Source organism: Trichomycterus rosablanca, chromosome 1 (genome assembly GCF_030014385.1).
Source record: "Trichomycterus rosablanca isolate fTriRos1 chromosome 1, fTriRos1.hap1, whole genome shotgun sequence".
NCBI lineage: Eukaryota > Metazoa > Chordata > Actinopteri > Siluriformes > Trichomycteridae > Trichomycterus > Trichomycterus rosablanca.
The window spans coordinates 72,324,788-72,351,284 of NC_085988.1; the positions used below are offsets into that span (position 1 = coordinate 72,324,788).

The 26,497-nt window shown below is 37.3% G+C and overlaps 1 protein-coding gene across 2 annotated transcripts; it reads left to right on the forward strand.

Moving 5' to 3' along the window:
- Nucleotides 1-1,585: 1,585 nt before the first annotated feature.
- Nucleotides 1,586-21,389, forward strand: lta4h (leukotriene A4 hydrolase). 2 transcript variants are annotated; one of them, XM_062996119.1, is made up of 19 exons: nt 1,586-1,771; nt 4,738-4,871; nt 6,578-6,698; nt 8,133-8,201; nt 8,840-8,944; nt 9,650-9,702; nt 10,267-10,339; nt 10,429-10,569; nt 12,007-12,030; nt 12,439-12,509; nt 13,508-13,619; nt 14,482-14,626; nt 14,764-14,867; nt 15,642-15,712; nt 16,804-16,858; nt 16,934-17,029; nt 18,666-18,748; nt 19,497-19,601; nt 21,006-21,389. In XM_062996119.1, the coding sequence occupies exons 1-19, from the start codon at nt 1,616-1,618 to the stop codon at nt 21,133-21,135; spliced, it is 1,848 nt and encodes a 615-aa protein (XP_062852189.1). In that variant the 5' UTR covers nt 1,586-1,615; the 3' UTR covers nt 21,136-21,389. The 2 variants fall into 2 exon arrangements, with proteins under 2 accessions (XP_062852189.1, XP_062852198.1); XM_062996128.1 differs by lacking the exons at nt 1,586-1,771; nt 4,738-4,871; nt 6,578-6,698; nt 8,133-8,201 and adding an exon at nt 8,553-8,651.
- The last annotated feature ends 5,108 nt before the right edge of the window (nt 21,390-26,497 follow it).

A 26,497-nucleotide genomic window follows, 5' to 3' on the forward strand; every position in this document is an offset into this window, starting at 1 on the left:
TGATTAGGCCACGAAGGTAGCTTGGGGCTGGTCCATTTTTGGCTTTGTAGGCGAGCGTCAGTGTTTTAAACTGAATGCGTGCAGCTACAGGAAGCCAGTGAAGAGAACGCAGCAGTGGGGTGATGTGGCAGTGTTTGGGTTGGTTAAAAACCAGACGGGCAGCTGCATTTTGAATGAGCTGTAAGGGTTTAATTGTGGACATGGGCGCTCCAGCCAGAAGGGAGTTGCAGTAGTCCAACCGTGAGATTACAAGTGATTGCACCAGAATCTGGGTAGCTTCCCTGAAGAGAAATGGACGAATCTTCCTGATGTTGTACAGGAGGAACCGACACGCTCTGGTCATGTTGGCTATATGAGGACAGAATGTCAGCTGGTTATCAAGGACAACACCAAGACTTCTTACCTTATCAGATGGTCTGATCTGGGAGTCATCCAGAGAAATGACTAGGTCCTGGGTTGGAGACTGATCTCCAGGAATGAGCAACATCTCTGTCTTGCTGGGATTGAGTTTTAGATGATGAGCTGACATCCATTGTGAGATATCTCGCAGACATGCTGAGATGCGAGCTGAGACTTGCGTGTCTGAAGGAGGAAATGACAGAACGAGCTGAGTGTCATCTGCATAGGAGTGGTAGGAGAAGCCATGGGAGGCTATGACCTTACCCAAAGAGCGGGTGTAGATAGAGAAAAGAAGTGGGCCAAGTACAGAGCCCTGAGGAACACCGGTTGAGAGAGTGCATGGGGGAGATATGGATCCCCTCCATGACACTTGGTAGGAGCGCCCTTCCAGGTAGGAGGCCATCCATTGCCATGCTGAACCTGTTACTCCAAGGTTGGAGAGAGTGGACAAGAGAATGCTGTGATTCACTGTGTCGAAGGCTGCAGAGAGGTCAAGAAGAATAAGGACAGATGACAGTTTGGCTGCTTATATATTATGCTATTCAAACAAAATTCCCCAAATGATTCGTAATTGCTCTGGCTTTGTTTTCTTGATGTTTTTATATATTTTTTAATTGTTGTTGAACATATACTGTTTAATGTTGTTTTAATGTTAAATCATATTTTTGGTGTACTGTTGTGTCTTTTTCCAACTTTATGTATTGAATTTTTAATAGAATATACAAATGTCAGTGTTCATAACAGATATTTAAGCAATAATACTTTAACAAGACATTAAAAAAAGACATTAAAAAAGGAACCTGTATATAAAATAATAAAAAACTATATGTATAAGTAAATGAAGTGTACTGCTGTTTACTGTTTCTTTAAATAATAATTAAAAAAAACTAAAAAAGAAATAGATTGGAATGATTGGAATCATATACAGAAATTACGTTCATAGCACAGATCAGTGGATATTATGGGATGCTTTCCCTGACAGTACGTCTCTGCCTTGACCTGTGCATCACCAACCGTACTTTTCGTCCTCAAACCACTAGAGGGCAACAATCATACCGTTTCATTCATCTGTAACAGCCGTGTGTGTAGAGTAAGGTTTTGGAACTACATTTCCCATGCTGCTCAGGCCGCTTTCCGTCACATGTAGTCAGTGAGTTGGTTAAGTTGCAACATCAGACCAGTGTGAGTGTGATTGCGCCGAGTGCTCTGAATAACCATGGCTCCTATCTCTGATCCCTGCTCCTTCTCTTCTTTCTCTAAATGTGTCATCCGACATTTAAACCTCAATTTCTATGTGGACTTCGATAATCATGTTCTCAAGGCCAAGGTCGCCATGACTGTGGAGGTGTTGGAGGATAAATTCTCTCTTTTGGTAACGTCTCAATAATTCTAATGTCTTAGTTAATGCTAGTTAGCTTCAGAGCTGTAAAGTAAATAGACAGAGTTGTCTATCTATCGATCTATCGATCTATCTATCTATCTATCTATCGATCTATCTATCTATCTATCTATCTATCTATCTATCTATCTATCTATCTATCTATCTATCTATCTATCTATCTATCTATCTATCTATCTATCTATCTATCTATCTATCTATCTATCTATCGATAGATCGATAGATCGATAGATGATATATATATATATAACTTCACAGTAAGAAGCTCCTGGGTTCGATTCCCAGCTGGAGTAGTCCAGGACATGTTAGTGCTATGACAGTGTGTTGTGCACTAAGATAGCTTTAATAGTTGGGTTAAGATTTTTCCAAAACTAGCCAAAACATTCTGTGAGCAGTTTGTACACCCCTGGCAGGGTGCCTGTAATTGTATAATATGACAGATGTACCTGGTAATACGGTGAGTGTAGTGTAATGGAAGATTATTAGGAAAACTAGCAATTAAGTGTGAATATATCCAGTAAGTTGTATCCGATTTTGCACTCCTTCTTTTAACTACCATACAGGATCATAATAAGTACAGGTTTTATTAACTATAAAGCAATATTTTTTCCTTTCTTAACGTACCTTGTATCTGGTACAAAAAGAAACAATTGTATTAAGAAATCTTAGCCAGTTCTAATGCAAATGGTTTTATAGATGATTATTTAGTAGAGCCATGCATGCCTGATTTGCTACAGTTCACAGATATATAATGGACTTTGGTTTGGGTGTTGGTTGATAAAGCCTGATGGCATTTCGAACTGGCAATAATAAATGGGTTAAATGGCATAGCAAATGAGGTTTTATCCAGAAATAAAACAAAACTTTAAGTTGGCAGATAAAGATTTATAGGTGTAGTTCTGATACTAATGAAATCTAAACAACTTTCCTGCTGCTTTGAATCTTCAGTCAAACAAATAGGGATGCAAATTTTGCTAATTTCTTTTAACTGATAACAACCATCATTAGTCTGCGGTTAACCAATTACTGGCAAGCTTACAGCATCCCATCCATCTACAAAAACACGTCAGTTTTGCATTATCAAGCTTATACTTTTATTTAAAAAACTGTAATTTAGTGAATGTAGCAGTAATGTAAAACATAAGCAGTGTTTTAAATGTAGAATTAACGAGCAGATGTCTACCTTTACACTGAGGCAAGGTGCAAAATACACACATCATGTTTATACACACACACAGATCCACATGTGCAGAGTTTGAAATGCATTTAGACTCGATACTGATGCAAAACAGCATCACTGTTTGTAATTTTAATTTCTAATAATTTCAGTGTTCAGTCTTCAAGGTTGTACCCAAAAACAGCACGTGCACACTGAGCGAGCTTTCTAGCTCTGCTCAATTTGATTAAGGTGTCAGCTGTGAGAAATAAATGACATTTTAACCAACAGCATTAACTAAACAATGACTTTTTTGGTGGTGGTTGTTGTTTAGCTGGTGAGTTATTAACATCTCTATAACCTAGACAAGGTGGTGTTCAGGATTATTTGTATTTATTTATTTATTTATTTGTTTGGTGGGCATTGTTGCTCGGTGGGTAGCCCTGTCGCCTCACAGCGAGAAGGTCCTGGGTTCGATCCCAAGGTGGGGCGGTCTGGGTCCTTTCTGTGTAGAGTTTGCATGTTCTCCCCTTGTCTGCGTGGCTTTCCTCTGGGAGCTCCAGTTTCCTCCCACAGTCCAAAGACATGCAATGAGGTGAACTGGAGATACTAAATTGTCCATGACTGTGTTTGACATTAAACTTGTAATCTGATAAATCTTGTGTAATGAGTAAATGTAAAAATGTTAAAATCCTAATAAATGAATAAATAAAAATGTATTTTTTTTATTTTTTTTAGATTTGCAAATGTTATTAACAACTTCTGGAGGCTGTTGTTAAATTTTTTGCATTTCATGAATGCACAGTAAAAAATGGGTGCAAATAGAGAAGTCTAGGTATTCATATTTTGACATCAAGTTTGTACTGTTGACATCCATACAAGCTAAAATGAGACCTTTAACCAATCATTTGTGTATTCAGTGAGCATTCTGATCTTTTCTCCTTTCATCTTTACAGACAATTAATTTTACATTTACATTTTCAGCATTTAGCAGACGCCTTTGTCCAAAGCGACTTACATCATACAGTCTGAGCGATTCAGGGTAAAGGGCCTTGCCCAAGGGCCCAACAGTGTCAACCTGGCAGTGGTGGGGTTTGAACCAGCAACCTTTTGCTTTCTAGTCCAGTACCTTAACTGCTAGGCTAGAACTGCCAATTCACATGACCCAACTTGCAAAAATCTTGCAAAAAATATCTAAAAAACATTGCTAATTTGCTAATTATTTCAATATTTTGCAAATTATGCTGCCATTACAAAATGTTCCAGCATTAAGATTGCAATCAGCTTTTGGTCCTTATCATTTAGCCCTAATCAGTAGATACAGGAACAGTTCAGTGTTTTTTTTTTTTTTTTTAACCTAAGCTCTATTTTCATGTTCGCAGCTTATGCATGACCATCACTCGCATAAACGCAAACAATACTTTGAACATTTTTTTGAACAAGCGTTTATACTGACACAAAACATTTAAAACCTTTATAACCTCACTATTAGTAAATGTCTAACGGAGTTTGCTGGGGCTATTTATCTCATTTTCACTTTTTTACTATTGCTTTATTCTGGTCAGGGTCGCTGTTGATGGGTTTTCTGTACCTTTAAAGTAAGTAGAAATGTGTCATAGTGTTCACTCATAAACTGCAGATAAGGTTAATAAAGATTAGGTTAGAAATTGCTGCACAATTGATTTAATAACTGAACAAAGTTCAAAGCAGTTCATTCAGGTTATTATCTAGCAATATCTCTTATTAAATGCTTCCTAATCATGTTATTACCTCTGTGTTTTAGACCCTTGATACAAAGGACCTGAAGATCTTAAAGGTGTCAGCCAACGGCCAAGATGCTAAGTTCACTCTGGGGGAGCAGCAGCAGGGTTATAAAGGCAGCCCTCTGGATATCACCCTGCCTTTTGAGCTCTCACGGTATATTACAACACTTTCCTTCAACAAATGCTAAAAGGTCATGTGTTCCTAATAAAGAGGCCAGCATGAAATAGCGTTTAAAAATCCCAATGACATAGAACCACCTGATATGCTTTGATATGTTAATGTCATTGTGTGCTGAGAAGGATCCACCACACTGGAGGTCCTATCCAAGTCCATTTTTATTAATGAATGGGGTACAGGGGATATTGGGGGAGGGGGGGTACAAGCATACAGAGCATTAGATGGGCTACTCAGTCATTGTATACACACAAAGTTCATCGCCATGGTAGATGTAGCTCTTAAAATAATGAATGAACATATGTACCAGATAGGTATGTATATTCAGTGCTCAAAGGGCAGTGTTAGCTCAGCAGTTAAAGTACAGGACTATTAACTGGAAGGTCACTGGTTCAAGCCACACATCTGCCAGGTTGCCACTGTTGGGTCTTGCTCAAGGGCCTTTCAGTTACTAGTTCTGTACTTAACTCTCAATTGCTTGCAATGTATACAGTCTTAATTGTAAGTTGTATAAATGTAAATACTATATATACCCCTCACATATTCAATACCCCCAAAAACGATGGGAACAATGTATCTACACTAGATGCTGCATAGGACACACCAAATCAACCCATACCTACTTGCTAAAATGAGGCCAGGCCCCCACTCGCCCATTCTGTGGATCAAGAACTTCTATTAAACACATCCTCTATTCATGCCAACAGATCCAATCACCATCATGACACCATCAGAAAAAAAATTCTACAATATGAACAGCTACAAGGGAAATCTTTACCTTAGTAAAGAAGCACTTGCACTTAAAAACACCATATAATGAAAAAAAAAACTATTAAAACTCTACACCCTCATTGTTACACATTCACTTTACTTACCATACACACAAGTAAAGAAAGCAAATCGACCCACCACTTTGATGTTTAAAGACTGAATCTATTAGTTAGCCATGATATTAGCCATAGCAGCTGACATGGTGTTAAGAATTAAACAACAACCACCCCTCACATATGTACACCATTTATAAATCAAAAGGGACCCTTATAGGACATCCAGTAACCTGACGATAAGTGCATGGTGGACCAATCAGCACACAATGATATTATACAATTATATTGATATTATACAATGCTGTTTTATATATTATTATTACAATAATTATTATTACATCCCATAAACGTGTCATATGGTCATCCCTCAAATAAGCTTATAACAGTTGTCCAAAAATCTTTGGTCACTAGTTTGGCTGTAAAGGGATAGAAATAGTTCATATTTTATTTATTTAATTATTTTTTTACTCTGTTCACGTGTATGGTGTTTGGTCCTGGGTTCGATCCCCAGGTGGAGCGGTCCGGGTCCTTTCTGTGTGGAGTTTGCATGTTCTCCCCGTGTCTGCGTGGGTTTACTCTGGGTGTTCCCGTTTTCTTCCCACAGTCCAAAGACATGCAAGTGAGGTGAATTGGAGATACAAAATTGTCCATGACTATCCATGACTTCAGTATAACCTTGTGTGGACTGATGGACCTTGTGTAGTGAGTACCTACTGTTCCTGTCATGAATTTTGCCAAGGTGTAGAACATGATGTTAAAATCCTAATAAACAAACTGTTCACCTCTACTGTTTTAGCTTGCACTATATTAATGAAACAGCCAAAGTGGTGATGTATATTCATTATGTTTTGTGTTTAGCGGGCAGCATGTGATAATGGAAATCGAGTACGAGACGTCACCCCGGGCCTCGGCTCTGCAGTGGCTGAGTCCTGCACAGACTGCTGGGAAAAAGCATCCCTACCTATTCAGCCAATGCCAGGTATAATGCTCATCTAATAGGTATAGTTTACTGAATGTTCTGTCAAATGCACTCTCCAGTTCCAGTTTAACCCTCTGTTTTGGCAGGAGTGCTGCTGTTACAGCCGTCCTTTGGTTGCACCACACACTTGTGAAACCAAATTGCTGACAGTGTATTTTCAGTTCTGCAACAACCTTTATGCCTTTCTCTACTTGTTATCTTTTACAGGCTCAAGTTTCCTCTGTTTATTACTGTGTTTATCGGCTGTGTTCTAGGAAGTGTGTGCGTGTGTTAGTTACTGACTCTTGAACTATTATTAAGCTTTATCAGAGAATTGTTGCAACCTGAATGTGGCCGCAATGTTGTAATTGTGAAATCAAATGAACATTTTTTACTGTTTTACCCTTAAGCAGGTTTTCACAACATTAGTTTGAATTCTTTACTGTAATTAACAAACGTAAAGTATTATTTTGCTAATATTATTTGTTTAAGGTGACAATAGAAATGACAAGGTCAAGGATAATCTATACATGTTTACTGTCATTAAACACCCGAAATTGTCAGAATAAACGGTTGTTTAAATTCAGTTTAAATGGCTACACATTTTTCTGTCATTACTTCAAGCATTTCTATACTGAGCTGGCTTGCCTCATATGAGTAAACACAACTGGTCCATTACAAATCTGTATATTATAAGTAGTTCATTATAAAACTTTACTTGGGTTGGCACTGTTGCCTCACTACCTGTCCTATCATGAATGCAGCCAACCAGTGTTTAAAACATGATGGTAAAATCCTAATAAGTAATCATTAAAAAAACTGTACTTGATAATTTGTAAGTTAGCTACTAATTTACTTAGCATGCTGAACTATATGATTTATTTACAAGTAAGATCAGTTTTAATTCTGATAATAGTACATGGAAAAATGGTACGCTATCTATACCATGCCATCTATAATGTACCCATGTCCTTGGTAATTTGCACACGTGTTAGAGCTGAAAGATACGTGCACATGTATGTCAAGCAATGATACTGCTTTGCAGATTTTGGTTCTTTTTTTTATCATTTAGAGAAGTCCCAGCTTATTTCACAACATCACAAAAGGAAGTCGCAAGTTTTAGTGTGGCTTCATAATCAAGAGGTCAGAGAGTGAAATGGAATAAAAGCTTAAATTGTTTTTAAACATGAAGAGTTTGTGTCTTTAGTCCCCTGGCGATTAAGTGTTGTTTAAATGATACTTTAAATGTAGTGGTAAACATACTCCTGTCTCTGGCCTTTTTAGGACAGGCATTACATTTGGAATCATCTTATTTTAACAACAATGATCCCATGAGGAAGTATTACTTATGAAATTGTTTTACATTGAATTTATACATTTACTTCCATGTGCCATGAATTAATGTATAACTGAGTACAGTGCTGAAGTAACATACTGCTTTCTTTAATTAAACAGGCAACTCACTGCAGGACTATGGTTCCCTGTCAGGACACTCCTTCAGTGAAACACACCTACTATGCCCAGGTACCAAGCTTAAACCAACATATTCAAATGCGTTTTTATAGCATTTAAATACTTTTAAAAATTGATGCTTTAAAATGTCTAGGTAATTATACAGATACAAATAGTATTTTTATAAGATTACATGCATTTATTGTCAGAAGAAGAGGTAAGGCTACTGCTAATTATTCGTAGTTTTTTGTTTAGAATTGATATATAATTCAAATAATGATTCTAATTTTTAATTTACATTTGTGCCTACATCAAACTAAGATCATTTTATATAGATTCACAGTTATTATTAGGTGTGAATGATACTACATTACAGTTTTTGATGATGGTCATTTGGTAGATCACAGACTTGGACTTAAGTCTAACAGGCAGAAGGTCCACCACAGGAGGGAGCTGTTTGGGCTATTTTAATGCAAAGAGCTGCAAAGAGTTGTGGGCTAACTCCTGCCCCATCCACCACAGGTGCATTTGCTGGCTGCTTCTTTTTACCAACAAGCAGTAGATTCTCACTGAGAGCCTTATCATGTACATGTTAGTGCTTTGACCAGACACATATTGGCAGTTCATTTAAGCAGAAATCAAATGACTACTGTATGATTTTAATCACAATAACCCTTGCATTTGTGTGTGTGTGCACGTGCGTGTTTTAGGTGTCTGTGCCCAAAGAGCTGATTGCTGTCATGAGTGCGCTGCGTGATGGGCAGGAGCCAGATCCTTCTGACAACAACCGCATCATCTACCGCTTCCGACAACCAGTTAGCCAACATGACTTTCTTTTTTTTTTTATCTAACTATCTGGGCCGGGATTCAAACCCACAGCCTTATAGGTGGTAACCCACAGCTCTACCTCTCTAGGCTACCACTGTCATACAAGAATCATTCCTCTTTGGAGGTGCTCAGGTGGCACAGCAATTAGCTACACTAGGCCACACTGAGATCCAGTGTTTGAATTCTATCTGCCGGCTATATATAGACAGGATTGGCAATGTCTGATGGTATCTAAGGGGATATCTTTGGCTGATCGATTGTCGTCCTGTGTGTTACTGCATTGCAAACATTGATTCCGGGGGCTGATTTAACTGTCAGTCAACCACTTTATAACCACAAATTATTACACTCAAATTTCCACATAGTCGGACCAGTTTAAATGTGATGAAATTAATAAATAACCAAAAATATTTCTTTGTAAAATCTTTAGTTAATAATCAGGTTTGACCATGCAGAATGTGAATACATAATGGCCTGTGTGCTTAAATATAGAATTACATGTTTTAGATCTGTTTTTTCTGTTTATTTCTACTTATTAATGTGTCATTTAACATAAAAAATCTTTGTGTAGTTAAATAATAAAACATGTTAGCATGCACATTTTAATCATTATTTAAGCAATATGTTTGAAGATTGATTGTTCATGTGTGTTGCTACATTTGTGTCTTGATGTGCTTGTGTTTAATTCTCAGGTACCCATGCCTTCATACCTTATTGCCATTGTGGTCGGAGCTCTAGAAAGCAGGTAACTTTTCTCATGTTGATCTTGACTTCTGTTTTGTTTCACGTAAACCTTCACAAATGTTCTAACCAATTTTTAAAAGCTCTGCAAAAGTAAATGCATGTAAATCTATCTTATCAACCCTGTATGGGCTTTGTTAGTTGCAAATTATAGCGTGTGTGTGTGTGTGTGTGTGTGTGTGTGTGTGTGTGTGTTGGGGGGTTCAGGTGTTAACACATCAGTCATATTATGTACGCTGGAGCTCAGTTTAGTCATAAAAATGTGGAAAAAATATACAGTATAACTCCAAGCTTACTGTCTAGGTTTTAGGGATACTTTTTAGCAGCAGGGAGTGGCAGTCTGTTCAGGGTGGAAAAAAAGAGTGGTGCAAAATGCAGATCTCGGTAAATAAACAGTTTTCCTTTGCTAGAATGAACCAGAGTTTAAATCTTAAAGCCAATACATTTCTAAATCACGAATTCGACACAGCTGCACAGCACAAAAGGGGGGGGGGGGGGGGGGGGGGGTAGTTTTTAAAGACATGGTAGCTATAAAGAGCTCTAAAAATGTGTGCTGTGTGTTATACAGGGAGGTTGGACCCCGAACCAGAGTTTGGTCTGAGAAGGAGTATGTGGACAAGGCAGCGTTCGAGTTCTCTGAGGTAAGTATGATTTGTTTTTGGCGCATGAGTTTAAAAATGAATGAATTTAATTCAGGATTTTATGTTTGTGCTCTGCTTGTGTCTGTTAGACGGAGAAGATGTTAAAGATTGCAGAAAATCTGGCGGGACCGTATGTATGGGGACAGTATGATGTGCTGGTTCTTCCTCCATCTTTCCCATATGGTGGCATGGAAAACCCTTGTGTCACCTATGCCACGCCCACAGTACTGGTCAGTATCCACTACGTCTCTTACCACATATGATTTACTTTGCAAGTTTTTTTCTACTGTATGAATAAAAACACATATTTTTCTCAAACCAGTCCCATTATAAATCAGCTCTACTTTTACTGTAGATGTACATGGTATTCCTGTGGTAATTATTTTTTACACATGCTACTTTGTGATTTTATTCTGTCTGCACACTTCATGTCTGTGTTTTTGTACCACCTTTACTTTAAGAAAATGACATACCTGATATCTGGCGGTCAGATCATCTTAAATTGTCTCTGGATTGACAGAACTTACCAATTGGTTTTACCGATTGGCTGTTGTACACACAGTATGGGAGCCGGACGGGGATTCCTCCTAACTGATGCATTTACGACCTCTGCTGGCTGATTGATGGCGCATGCACAGAGGCAAGGGATAATGCATTGATCAGGGTGTGGCTCTCCGTACACAAAGCTGATCTGCATATGAACTCTCCTTGTGCATTTGAAAAGATGCAGTCGGCTACTGCACACGTGTTGGAGTGTGTTTGCAAATTCATTTTTCAAACATACAAGCCATCTTCCCTTTTCTAAAATCATTTTTAACACAGGATGTTTCTACCAGAGGTGTGATGTTCATCTCGTTACTTTGAGGTTTTCACCACACGTTGACATGTTTTTACAGCTGAAACCCATCTTCCGTTTTGGCAGAGCACTTCAAACTAATAGCTCTGTTTTAGATCTATTTTGACTATAGAATTCATAAAACAATAAAGGCATTTATGGTTGAATAACAGAAAAATAAATTTTCTCCTGGCATACATTCCACATAGTTGGATGGAATGAAGACGGTGACACCAAAAGCTACTCTTCCAAATCTCAAATGATTGGTCACAGTGTTTGTTTATTGCTACCAATTTAAACATCTCATTATTTCTAGATTGATGTTGAGGAACAAGATGAGTAAAATTATATTATATATTAAATATTATAATATTATATACTATTTAGTAAACTAAATAGGCTTTATTAAGTGGTAGGGGGTTGTGTTACTTTTTCACAAGGGTGATTGGTTTCTTAGCATGATTGTTCTGATGACTTTTCCACACCACTTTGACTTTTATTCATTCAGTCAAAGTCTTGCTTTATTTTGGCTGAGTGTTAAATAGTGCAGGCTTTTTCTAACTTTTTCAAGCAACCCACATTTTGTCCATGATTTCTTTTATGTGACCCAGGCAACAGAATGCATCTTACTCTCTCTATACAAGATGTAACATGAAGGCTACACAAGAGGGCGTTCACGTACAAGTTTATTTCATTATTATTAGTTTTCTATTTTTCAGTTCGAAAAACCCTGCATTATTGCATCTGGAATCACATTTTTTTTAGACATATCAATAAATGAAATGCGTTTGTGTCCTAATAAATTCTTCTTGTTTTTTGTTTTCATTATCAGGCTGGAGACCGCTCCCTCGCTACTGTAAGTTACTTTTTTATGTGGTGTTTTATAAAACCTTATGGTTTATTATTTATCCTTGTGGGGGAATTTGTTATACAGTCAGCTATTGCCACACAAAACATCAGACAAACAATAATCATTGTTCAACAGTCAATCCAACATGTGAGTCCCACTGGGTTACAATAAAGAGCCTATGACTACAATATCAAAATACAATGAGTTATTTAAAGGCCCAGTGGCAAGTGGGACACATGACTGGCAAACTGCCCTGAATGTTGGCAAGCTGCGTCTTTGGATAGACAAGCAACTTGAACTCCTCAAACGGGGTGGCTACAGGCAGCCAGAATTGTCCTGACCTTGTACAAATAGTGTGTCAAATAGGTAATTGTTTATTATGTGTATCATTAATATAATTGTTTCTGACTGTAGGTTATTGCTCATGAGATTTCCCACAGCTGGACTGGAAACCTGGTGACCAATAAAACCTGGGAGCATTTCTGGTCAGTCACTATACACACATGCTCATAATCTATTTATTTTACAGTATATATCAGTATAAAGCAGTTCATCCTGACTGGTTTAAATGCATCTAGTGCCAGTGCAAATGAACCTATTTAATTATTTTGTTTAGAACTTTTGAATAACCACCTGGTTTGAGGTGACCTGTAAGAGACTTGTGGTCTGTTTCCTTCTAAACTAGTTGAGTTTAGCTGTAGTGAGAAAGCCAGTATATCAAACTGCAGAAAGTGAAGTAGAAAAGGTTAGTATTACGGGAAGGCTTTTTTTCTTGCCAGAGGACAGGTTTAAGGGATTGCAGAAAAAAAATAGCATTTTAAATGTCTAAGAAGAAGAAAGGGAATAATAATAAAAATAATGCTGGATAAAGGAAACAAAAAGTAATTTATATATTTCTTTTTATAGGTTTTAAAATAGGTTTTTATTACTGTAAAATAAAGTTACAATTGAAATAAAATTTATTATAATTTAATTTTTCTTGCTAAAAATACAGTAATTGATACATTATGTGTATATAAAATGCATGTTTGGGTTTGGTGTTGGGGAGGAGGAGTTATTGCCAATGCCCTGCAATAGATTGGCACCCTGTACAGGGTGAAGTCCTGCCTTATGCCCTGTGTTTTCAGGGGAATCTGACCAACCATGACCCTGACCAGGATAAAGTGGTGGTAAAAGTAAAATGTATAAATAAAGATATAAATAAATACATTAAGAGAAGGTTATAAGACTATATTTAAAAATTACATCAGATAATGACATCACCATCAGTGATAACATTTTAAAACATTTTGTAAACATCTAATGATAGTAATAACTTTAAACTTAAAATATGTTTAAATAAATATTTGTTCCCCTAACAATTTGGCATGCTAGTGTGGTATTTTTGTACTAAAGCAGGAAGAATGTATTTAAGACTGTGGAACAATTTGATCAAACTTTTCAGCCCTGATTATTTATAGGAATCAGTTGTTTACTACTTCAGGTTGAACGAGGGACACACTGTGTATCTGGAGAGAATGATTGGCAGGGCGATGGAGGGTGAGCAGTTCAGGCAGTTTAAAGCCATGGGAGGATGGAAAGAGCTACAGGAGTCTGTAAGTCACCTGAATAAATCCAAGACAAACTAACACAAAGGCCATACATTTGGTTCCTTGGTACATTTTGGTACAACAGTTTGGTTCATGTCCTTGTATTCTAATAGCAACAGTGTGGCTGTTTATTTTATTTCATTTTATACTTTTCAGTAACCACTAACACACCAGTTCCTGTCTATTTTATTTTAAACCTTCCCTCAAACTCACACTGAAATAATAGCATATAATATTAAAATAAAATATCATTTATATAAAAATAGTTTTTCCAAACAATATTCTAGTTTTTTATAGTATTACTCAAAATATTTATATAAATAATTTATATTTGATATGATACTATCAGGTTGCACAGTATAATGCAGTATATTTATTAGTGTAGTATATTGCATTATATATGGACAGCAATGCGAGAGAGATAATCTAAAAATAACAAAAAGTAATAAAGAGGAAAAACAAATGAATCAAATGTATAAAAAAACTCTGTATTCTGGTCAAGGACACAACAGGTCTGGTTCTAGCAGGAAACACTGGGTGCAAGGCAGGAATGCGCCAATACGTAGACTGCTGCTAGTACCTCTAAGATTTTAATTTTGGATATCAGCTGAGCTAGCATAATAGACTGCTGGACCAGTCAAGTGCCTTCAGCTTTTTATGTTAACTTAATATACAACCATATAGCACACTCTACATTGTATAGTAATGTACTGCATATAAGTCATGAAATAAACAATGTGATGCATGTCATTTATTTATAATTCATAAACAAACTAAGCACAATAAAAGCAATAATGCAATTGGACACAATAATAAACATAATGTTATTAATATGTATGCTCCAACACCCTGTGTGTTGCTTTTGAAGGTGCACCAGTTGGGGCCCAATGATGGCAGAACTAACCTAGTGCCAAACCTGCAAGAACTCGACCCTGATGATGCCTACTCATCTGTGCCATATGAGAAGGGATTTGCACTTCTTTACCACCTGGAAGAGCTGTTGGGAGGCCCAGGTACAAACACAAACTTCATATGATGGTGTGGTGATTTAGATTAAATGTGTAAAGTGCACAAAGTATAAAATCATTCTTAATGAGGTAAAATTACAAACCTGTGTTGTAACACGAATGTCTTTGTGTCTAATGTTAAGAGGTGTTTATGGGATTTGTGAAGTCCTATATCCAGATGTTTGCCTACGGCAGTGCGACCACAGAGGAGTGGAAAAATTACCTTTTCACCTATTTTAAAGACAAGGTGAGAAGGTTATTGTTAGAGTAAAGGCTTGGATACACCAGATTTTAAAGGGACATTTCTGTGGGAATCGTGGTGAGGGTTAGGGTGCATACTTACATGCGACCTGCAAATGTATGACTGTAACCAATGGCAAAACACATCTGCTGTGTCGACCTTTACACGTGATTAATATTTAAATGTCTAAATCTCTGTTATGGTTGTGTTGTAGCTGAGGTCAGTGGAAGTAATGCAACAAGGGGGTGCAACAAGGCAATTGAATGAGGCATGTTTGAGCACTGCTAGCATAAGATGGACAAGTTTGTAAGAGTTACACAGTCAAAATGTAACATACATAATACATGTCACTGCTAATAATTCCACTGTAAAGGTGATTCGGCTCTGTATTTTGTTTTATTCAATCAAAAGTTGCAGTTTTGTTTGGATTACAGTGTTAAAAATAAATTCCAGTGGAGTTTGGAAGCAAAAGACGAGTACGTGTGTATCAGAGTGGGAAATGGGGGCTCTAAAATATTCTTATTTAAAAAAAGGGGGGCACTGCAGAAAAATTTGGAAAACCACAGGGTTAGTTGACTAACAGCACTTGAACAGGCAAGATGAATTGCCAAAAAAAAAAAACCCTGTCTAAATTGTAAAGCGTGGAGGACCAAATGAGCTCCTACATGTATCAAAAATCCATTATGGGATGTAAAATTTAGCATTTGAGAATTGTGCAAGCACTTTGTCAGTTGAAGGTCTACCTAAAACTTATAATCTCTCCCTTTTACTCAATGTCAGGTGGACATCCTAAATAAAGTGGACTGGAATGGATGGATGCACACTCCAGGAATGCCACCCTACAAACCACAGTAAGTAATAGGAAAGTGTGTGTGTGCGCATTTCAAAAAGACGAAACATTACGTTATTAATAGTCTAAACAACAACTCGTAAGCAAGAACCAAAAAATGTAAGTGTAATATGCAATTTGCTGTGATTCAAAATGTAAGGTTTGTGTTTAGCAATTTAACATTTTTTATTCGCGTAGCATTCAAGTGCCTTATGGTACTGGTTAATTTGCAATATGAGGCGGTCCTAGCAATCCTACGGCAATTGATTTAGCAATCAGTTAGTCGAAATGTCCAAGATGTCGAATTGTAAAGCAGCTAAAACACTACTCGGGTAAGTGAGTTTGGAAAACCCCCAACCAATTATGTGGACGCAGAGAGGGGCGCGTCAAAACACTGTGAAATCTGTCCATGAAATTAAACACCTTTTTAAAAAAAAATAGTAGTTGTGAGTATATGAGAAGCTTTTACAGTACAGCAGCTCAGCAGTACCAGCAGCTGAAAAGGCTTCCCACACCATGACTCTCCCTTTTTAATGCTTAACCGTGGTAAAGATTTCTCACCAGGTCTTTAAAGACACCTCTCTGGAGCATCACTATCTACCAACACAAATCGGGATTTGTTATGTTACGCCACACAACTCTGCTAAGCCATTCTGAACAAAACTGTCCATATTTTATCTGAAAACTTTATTAGGTCTGTTTTTTTTCTCCAAGAAATGGCTTTTTAACAGATCAGAAAGCAGAATAAGACAACCTTCTGGTACAAGAATATTAATATTAAAAGTCTTGTTTGCTGAGATCTTGAATTTGTCCTGTATTTAAGAACTGTACATTTAAAATGGTGAAAATGTGTCCAATCCTGCATGACGTGGCTTTTCTGATCCTCTTTTTCTGTTAGCAACACCTTGGGTGGAGACTATATCATTGTATTTTCCAGTCTCCTGGAAGTGAGTGGTCAGGGTTTTGGAAGTGTATTTGTTTAATTGTTGCCAGTTTGCCAATTATGTATGTATTGTTAGGACAATCTAAAGCTCAATGTTTTGCCATTTCAGCTTTTTTTGGCTGCAGACATGTATCTGCATTCCTGATGTCTATTGTCTGTTCTTTTTTTAGATATGACACCACTCTGGCAGATGCCTGCATTGCTCTAAGTCAAAGATGGGTGAAGGTAATGTGGACTTTACCTGTTACTATAGAATATATGTTAAATCATACAATAATAGCAGTGGGTTTGTATTGGCAGGCTAAGGATGCTGACCTGGCGGGGTTCAGTAAGGAGGATATAAAGGATTTCTCCTCTCACCAGCTCATTGAGTTTCTGGCTTTGCTACTGCTAGAGGTATTTACACCAGGACCCATATTTATTAAGCTTTTGAAAATTAAATCATCTAAAAAGTGCTTTTATTGGTGCATGGGAGGCTCAGCCCTCTACTGCACTAGCTCACCACCGTGGAGAGCTCGGCTCTCGAATTCAAATCTAAGCTGTGTAGAAAAGTTGGCTGTGTCTGTAGGGGGTCAAATAGGGTTTCTCATCATTGCCATTGCATTATACAATCTGTGTGTTCGATTCAGGTGCCCAAACTGCATCCAAAAAAAAGTACATGGAACTGTGCTATCTTCATATAAATTAATGATAAAATAGAATTCAAAACTAAGCAGAAAAACTGGCCTTTGTGAAATTGGAAAGATGAAATATGGGTGATACTGTCCACAGTTAAACTAGCCTTACATAGACATAGATTACATACAATATACAGAGAGATTGATTGATTGCACAGAAGCCCCTGCTCCAAATTTTGCACCTAAAAGCCTAATTAAAGTTTAAACGACCTCATATTATCTTAGACATTACCCACGACAAGAAGTCAGCCACCCATGAGAATACATACCTCAACAACTTCCTCAACATTAGAGAAAAATACCCCTCCCACTTACCTATATTCACAGATGGATCCAAAACCACAAATCATGTATCGACAGCAGTAATAACAAACCAACACATGAACAAAATAAACCTACAAATTTACAGCTCAAGCTACAGAACAGAGGCACAGTCTTTACTTTTGGTCTTAAACTTCATCGAACCCACACAGAAGCACAAACTGCCAATATGCACAGATTCTACATCCTGTCTTTAAACACTGTAAACCCTCATTCCTTACCACCTGACCATAAACAGCATGTAAAGAGCTCATTAAATGCAAACATGATCAGCTCAACAGGAAAAACAGGACCTCTGGTGAATACATATATCTGAAACCTATGGCAACCCGAATGTAACACCAACAATAATAAATGACATGAAATACACCCCTTTGTAAATACCAAATCAAAAACATACTCAGCAAAAGCATGGACTGAGTAACATATACAAAATGCTGTGTTGGCCTCTTCAAACTAACATACCCGCACCTGACACACACTCAAACACAAAACATTATGTAATATCTGCCAAACACTCATTTAAGTGAAACACACCATGACAATGTCTCAAATATCAAAGGAAAAGGCAATGACTAGATCAATACCAAGAACCATGAAAATCTTTACCTAAGGCAAAGTGTATAAAATACCCAAATTTCTTTCAAACAGAAAGTTAAAAAATCTCCCAAAGACTGATAAGTTCATCAATAAGAACAATGGACTGGAATTCTTATACTGCCATGAATGTACATAAAAATTTAAACATGGTGCTGATTACATGGACAAAAAAAGCAGGTGCTGAGACTCTTTTCTTAACACAGTAGCCTTTAAAGCTTGCTTGCCTGTGACTTGACAGTACCACCCATGTCCCAGGATTTGCTAATTTATGCCAGATTTGTTTTTTGTGGTGGTTCTTTGATTATACCTGAACCAGATGACAATGGCATTATTGATACACTGTCTAGTTTTTTTTAGAATTAGAATTTTCTTTCAGGTTTATTACCTTTTTTGTTAACTGTTAAACTGACTAATCCGAGTTTGTTTGATTTCAGGAGCCTCTTACTCTCTCCCATGTTAAGAGGATGCAGGAGGTGTATAACTTCAACAGTGTCAAAAATTCAGAGATCCATTTCAGGTAAGCCAAGCAGACGTCGGACTAGATTTTTGGTTTCTACCAAACAATAATGAAAAAAAGTTTCTTATCTTTTAATTGTTGCTTTGGTTGCCACTGATGTTACAATGGTAAAATCTTATCTGTTAAAATTCAATGCAATCGTTTAGACACGCCTGTTTATATCCAATGTTTACATTGACATTTTCGTCATTTAGCAGATGCTTTTATCCAAAGCGACTTACAGTTGTGACAGTATACAGTCTAAGCAATTGAGGGTTAAAGGCCTTGCTCAAGGGCTTAACAGTGGCAACCTGGCAGTGGTGAGGCTTGAGCTGGCAACCTTCTAATTACTGGTCCAGTCCTTCGGGATCAATAAAGTATCTATCTATCTATCTATCTATCTATCTATCTATCTATCTATCTATCTATCTATCTATCTATCTATCTATCTATCTATCTATCTATCTATCTATCTATCTATCTATCTATCTATCTATCTATCTATCTATCTATCTATCTATCTATCTCTATCTATCTATCTATCTATCTATCTATCTACAGCTGCCTATATTTTGTAAATACAATTATGGTAAAATGCTTTACAAGGAACAAAACTAAATATAGATTCCACATTTTATTGCATAATATGGATTTTTCTCTTAACAATGTGCACAGTTCCTGTTTTTTCTTTTCTCTAAAAACCACTGAATAGCTCCTTTAAAGATTAACGCTAATGATTGTTATTTTATTGTAATGTTTTTACACGTAGGTGGCTGCGTCTGTGCATCAAAGCACAGTGGGAAGAAGCTGTTCCTCTGGCTCTGAAGATGGCCACGGAGCAGGGCAGGATGAAGTTTACTCGTCCACTCTTCAGGTAACCAAACATTTTATTATGCAACATAAAAGCTGCTGGAACATTGCTGACACCATATACACCGATCAGCCATAACATTAAAACCAGCTTCTTGTTTCTACACTCACTGTCCATTTTATCAGCTCCACTTACCATATAGAAGCACTTTGTAGTTCTACAATTACTGATTGTAGTCCATCTGTTTCTCTACATACTTTTTTAGCTTGTTTTCACCCTGTTCTTCAATGGTCAGGACCACCACAGAGCAGATATTATTTAGGTGGTGGATGATCTCAGTACTGCCGTGACAATGACATGGTGGTGGTGTGTTAGTGTGTGATGTGCTGGTATGAGTGGATCAGACACAGCAGCACTGCTGGAGTTTTTAAATACAGTGTCCACTCAATGTCCACTCTGTTAGACACTCCTACCTAGTTGATCCACTTTGTAGATGTAAAGTCAGAGACGATCGCTCATCTATTGCTGCTGTTTGAGTTGGTCATCTTCTAGACCTTCATCAGTGGTCACAGGACGCTGCCCATGGGGTGCTGTTGGCTGGATATTTTTGGTTGGTGGACCACTCAGTCCAGCAGTGACAGTGAGGTGTTTATAAATTTCAGCATCACTGCTGTGTCTGATCCACTCATACCAGCACAACACACACTAACACACAGTGTCACTGCAGTGCTGAAAATGATCCACCACCCAAATAATACCTGCTCTGTGGTGGTCCTGTGGGGATCCTGACCATTGAAGAACAGCATGAAAGGGGGCTTACAAAGCATGCAGAGAAACAGATGGACTACAAAGTGCTTCTAAGTGGAGCTGATAAAATGGACAGTGAGTGTAGAAACAAGAAGGTGGTTTTAATGTTATGGCTGATCTGTGTATTAGTATCACCCATTTAGTTTTGTTGCTTCCATTATATATCTGACTATCTGGATGATTTTTTTTTCCAGCAAAATGTGGGTTTTGGGTTTTTTGTTCTGAGCTGTGCTAGAGACCACTGTTCTATGTTGTTTGGAATAAGTGCTGTCAAACTGGACTCTTTATATGGGTACAGAGAATTTACCAGCTATAGTCGTATAGATCATAATCAACATAATCACTACCAAAGAATTGAAAGGCCATGCCACAAAGTTAAATAATTTTATAGAACCTTCTACACCAACAAGTAAAAAAATCACAGCTCCTGTTTGCATGTTTATAATCCTGCAGATTTTTAAGCAAACAAAAAAACCAAAACATTTATTGGAAAGAATTCCAATTGTGTTCCAATCAGTGATGTGGTAATTATCCAGATTTTGGTTATGAAAGAGACTAAATGCTAATAAATTATTGGCTAAATAATAAGTTTATTAAGTGTTAAAGACTGCTATTAAATCTGTTAACAGTCCTCTCATAGTCCTGCTTTTTTTTTTTCAGAGACGTGTATAAGTTTGACAAGTTCCGTGACGAGGCTATAAAGACCTTTAAGGAGCACAAAGATGAGATGCACCCTGTCACAGCAATCATGGTGACCAGGGACCTGAAAATTGACAGCACAGGCTTGTAACTGCACATACCCTATTACCTCAGCGAGAAGCATGCTGGGTAATCCAGGTCTGAGCAAGAGAATCAGACCTGTGTGGCTTGCTCCCTGTTTGCTTGGCCTGTTCAGTATTTTCTATCTGTAAGAAGGTCTTAATCTCAGGACGGGAGGGGAAAGTAAAGCCTCTCTAAATTTCACTATTACAATCACCTGCTATATGTTTGTCTTTAATGGATTGTTTAAATAACCATGCTGTGCAATAAACTCCTCAGACAGCTTTTACAGACCAAGTGCATTTATTTCTAATTTACTCTTTAAATGAATTTCAATCAATGTGTCCTTACTTCTAATCTAACTTCTATAGACCAACTGCATCTACACCTCAGAAAACTTCGGACCATATGCTGTCAAAACAGTACTGGCCTGCTTAGATCTAAGGGTCCACAAGACATCTGAAGGTATCCTATAGTATCTGGTACCAATACATGATGGTTCATGACTTGTCCCTCTAGAGAGCACTTGCTGTTCAGAAATGCTTAAACCCTTTCATCCAGCTATAGTAAATTGGCCATTATCAAAGTCACGCAGGTCCTTTGATCATATACTCCTCAGTAGCGAACCATGGCTCTTAAACCTTGACCCTCTAATTGGTCAATTGATTGGTCAATTTTATTGTTATTTGAAATTAGTCTCTTATAAATTAATATTACTTTTGGCCTGTTGAACATTTATTGCAGGACCACCAATCACAGCACAGCATTTCTTCTAGCGACAGCAGAGGTGAGCTTCTTTAATTTAAACCTTCACATTCCAACACAAATTGAAAAGACCATTATGTATTTATTTGGTTTATTAATGGGTTAATTTGCTTAAATTTTTATTTGTTTAATGTTGATTTGTCAAATTATGAGTAGATAAAATAACATTAGTACTAAAGAGTTTTATACAGTAGTGTTCAAAAAAATAGCAGTGATTTTAAAACAGTGAATAAAGCACAAAATCATTATAATAACTTTTATTTCCGTAAATGCAAATGCACTGAAAATACTACACTTTCAATTCTAAATCAAAACATTAACACAATTTAGCCAGTTTGTGTTCATCCTTTACAGAAAGATAGAAAAAAATTAGGCTGTTCAAAAAAATAGCAGTGCCAGCATTTTTCTTTAAAAACTCAAAATATTTTTGTATAAACTGGAAAAAATGTTTACGGTTTCACTTTACTTTAAATTACTGAACTAATATTTAGTGGCATAACAATTGTTTCCGAGATCTGTGTTGCATGGAGTCGACCATTTTTTTTTGCTATGTAGAAATAGCATTTCTACTAAAAACAGTGATTTATCAGGGTAATGGTGTTGGACTGCTATTTTTTTGAACATCACTGTATATTACTTTCAGAATATCTTGATTTATTTGCTTAGAGGGGCGGCACGGTGGCTCAGTGGGTAGCACTGTCGCCCCACTGCAAGAAGGTCCTGGGTTTGATCCCCAGGTGGGGCAGTCCAGGTCCTTTCTGTGTGGAGTTTGCATGTTTTCCCCGTGTCTGTGTGGATTTCCTCCCGGTGTTCCGGTTTCTTCCCACAGTTCAAAGACATGCAAGTGAGGTTAACTGAAGATATGAAATTGTCCATGACTGTTTGACATTAAACTTGTGAATTAATGAGTCTTGTGTAATTGAGTATTGAGTAACTATCTGTTGTGTCATAAATGTAACCAACGTGTAAAACATGACGTTAAAATCCTAATAAATAAATATTTGCTTAGATTTGTATTAGGTGTATCAGAATGGCCATGACTGTTTTGCTCTAATACACATAATATATAAGCCGTATAGTGAAGCAACTATTGCCAAAATGCACTGCTTCTTTAAATCAGTTATTTAAACACAAAGATGGTTTTAACTTTACCGAATCATGCTCAACCAAACCACAAGATTTGTAATTCTTCCTCTTATTATGGTATGGTGGCTTGCATGCATCAGGAAAGCAAGAGAACAATGCTGCCTGGGTTTTTATCTCCTGTCAGAGTTTCCAATGGCAGATAGGCTTAGCAGAGGTGCCAAATATTTAATGCCATACCACCTACTGTATATTGGGTGATTAGTAATTAGAAATATATTTCACTGTTGGTCCTTTATGTGGCCACCAGAGGACGACAAACCCCATAAAACGGAATTTGTAAATTTAGTTTATGTACTGCTGTACTCCAACCTGCACTGTGTTCTATTTACTAACAGAACTGTAGTTGAGATACCTTGATGGTTTCTAGAAGGTACAATACCTGATTATGCTTGCACATTCGAAGGCATTGACTTTTCAGAATTATGTGAATACTCAAGCTATGAGATTTTATTTTCAGATTCAACATAGCAATTCTCCTTCATCATTGATTGATTTATTTCCAAGGTCTAAGGCAAACACATATCACTAGATTGGTTTCAAATGTACTTATCCCAGTTCCAGCTTACGCAAACAATTATGGCTATAGATCATTCCTTCATACATACACCAAAGTTTGGAATGAGATTCCACATAATATAAGAATGAGTACATCTAGTGTACATTTTAAACAAGTATATAAACAATATCTCATGGAATATAAACAATATCTATTTGTAATCATTGATTCTAAGTTTGAATTTTGTGTGTTTTTACTGTATTTCATGTTTTAATGTTTTTGTCATTTTGTATGTTTTGGTGTTTATGTTTGTTCTGTGTTTCTTTTTTGTGTTTTTTGTGCTGCAGAACAGGAACCTGCTGTTAACCAGTTTTTAACGGAGTCAGGCCAGTTTAAATTTACATTTACATTTTCAGCATTTAGCAGACGCTTTTATCCAAAGCGACTTACACAATGAGCTGAACACGATGAGCAATTGAGGGTTAAGGGCCTTGCTCAGGGACCCAACAGTGGCAACTTGGTGGTGGTGGGGCTTGAACCGGCAACCTTCTGTTTACTAGTCCAGTACCTTAACCACTGAGCTATCACTGGTTTAAATGTGGCATAATTTGATGTTGCTTTAAATTTTCCTGTAGAAAGAAAGAAAGAGAAAGAAAGAAAGAAAGAAAGAAAGAAAGAAAGAAAGAAAGAAAGAAAGAAAGAAAGAAAGAAAGAGAAAGAAAGAAAGAAAGAAAGAAAGAAAGAAAGAAAGGGCGGCATGGAGACATATTCAATGCTGTTGGTGTAACCCCAGCTAACAGGGAACGTTCCCACAACTTTCACTAATGTTACATGAAAGTTCTCCTAATGTTATGAGCAAACGTTCTCACAATAACGTTAATAGAACGTTCTATAAATGTTACCTGACCTTGATAAATATTCTGTTCAATATGTAATGTTATCTGAACGTTCTTTTAACGTTTTTTTAAAACAAAATTTTAAAGAAGTATGTGTGTGACGCATATTAGAATATTAGAATGTTTAAGCAATATGGCACAAGTGAGAGTGGTGATAAATTCTTAATAATATGGGTGAGCAACAACAACATCTGGTTATATGGACTGTACTCTGCTAGATGTGAACATTTAAATGGAACAGTACTTGGGCTGCGAATGATGACGTTTCTCAAATCCATAAGAATGCAAGTACAGAGAAGAGCACATATTGAGGAAGCAACCAATAGCTGATCTGTTGCTGCACAGTTTGTGCTAGTCATCCTCAAGTCCTTCATCAGTGCAAAAACAGATTTTTATTCATAACTTCAATAGCATTTCAAGTATTTAGCATATTCATAACTTCAATAACTTTTAAAATATGCATCAAATTGCTCCAAAACAAGTTGTATTTTATCAAGTGTAACCCACATTACATACTACAACTCTTATACTGACACTTACCCGGTGGACTATTCTCAGTGAAAAGAAGTGATAAAAAGTTGAAGTGAAGTGATTAATTAGATAAAAAGATTAACACTAAATTAGTCTTTTTTTTCTCCGTAGCTTCTTAATGTGACATACAGGTGCTGGTCATAAAATTAGAATATCATGAAAAAGTTGATTTATTTCAGTAATTCCATTCAAAAAGTGAAACTTGTATATTATATTCATTCATTACACACAGACTGATTGTTTCAAATGTTTATTTCTTTTAATGTTGATGATTATAACTGACAACTAATGAAAACCCCAAATTCAGTATCTCAGAAAATTGGAATATTACTTAAGACCAATACAAAAAAAGGATTTTTAGAAATGTTGGCCAGCTGAAAAGTATGAACATGAAAAGTATGAGCATGTACAGCACTCAATACTTAGTTGGGGCTCCTTTTGCCTGGATTACTGCAGCAATGCGGCGTGGCATGGAGTCCATCAGTCTGTGGCACTGCTCAGGTGTTATGAGAGCCCAGGTTGCTCTGATAGTGGCCTTCAGCTCTTCTGAATTGTTGGGTCTGGCATAGATTTTCTATGGGGTTAAGGTCAGGCGAGTTTGCTGGCCAATTAAGAACAGGGATACCATGGTCCTTAAACCAGGTACTGGTAGCTTTGGCACTGTGTGCAGGTGCCAAGTCCTGTTGGAAAATGAAATCTGCATCTCCATAAAGTTGGTCAGCAGCAGGAAGCATGAAGTGCTCTAAAACTTCCTGGTAGACGGCTGTGTTGACCTTGGACCTCAGAAAACACAGTGGACAAACACCAGCAGATGACATGGCACTCCAAACCATCACTGACTGTGGAAACTTTACACTGGACCTCAAGCAACGTGAATTCTGTGCCTCTCCTCTCTTCCTCCAGACTCTGGGACCTTGATTTCCAAAGGTAATGCAAAATTTACTTTCATCAGAGAACATAACTTTGGACCACTCAGCAGTCCTTTTTGTCTTTAGCCCAGGCGAGACGCTTCTGACGCTGTCTCTTGTTCAAGAGTGGCTTGGCACAAAGAATGCGACAGCTGAAACCCATGTCTTGCATATGTCTGTGCGTGGTGGTTCTTGAAGCACTGACTCCAGCTGCAGTCCACTCTTTGTGAATCTCCCCCACATTTTTGAATGGGTTTTGTTTCACAATCCTCTCCAGGGTGCGGTTATTGCTTGTACACTTTTTTCTACCACATCTTTTCCTTCCCTTTGCCTCTCTATTAATGTGCTTGGACACAGAGCTCTGTGAACAGCCAGCCTCTTTAGCAATGACCTTTTGTGTCTTGCCCTCCTTGTGCAAGGTGTCAATGGTCGTCTTTTGGACAACTGTCAAGTCAGCAGTCTTCCCCATGATTGTGTAGCCTACAGAACTAGACTGAGAGACCATTTAAAGGCCTTTGCAGGTGTTTTGAGTTAATTAGCTGATTAGAGTGTGGCACCAGGTGTCTTCAATATTGTACCTTGTCACAATATTCTAATTTTCTGAGATACTGAATTTGGGGTTTTCATTAGTTGTCAGTTATAATCAACATT

Coding starts and splice junctions, on each gene's coding strand:
- lta4h (XM_062996119.1), top strand. CDS start 1,616: ATGGCTCCTATCTCTGATCCCTGCTCCTTCTCTTCTTTCTCTAAATGT. Junction 13,620..14,481: donor GGAAAGAGCTACAGGAGTCT/GTAAGTCACCTG, acceptor TTGCTTTTGAAG/GTGCACCAGTTGGGGCCCAA. Junction 15,713..16,803: donor ATGCCACCCTACAAACCACA/GTAAGTAATAGG, acceptor TTCTTTTTTTAG/ATATGACACCACTCTGGCAG.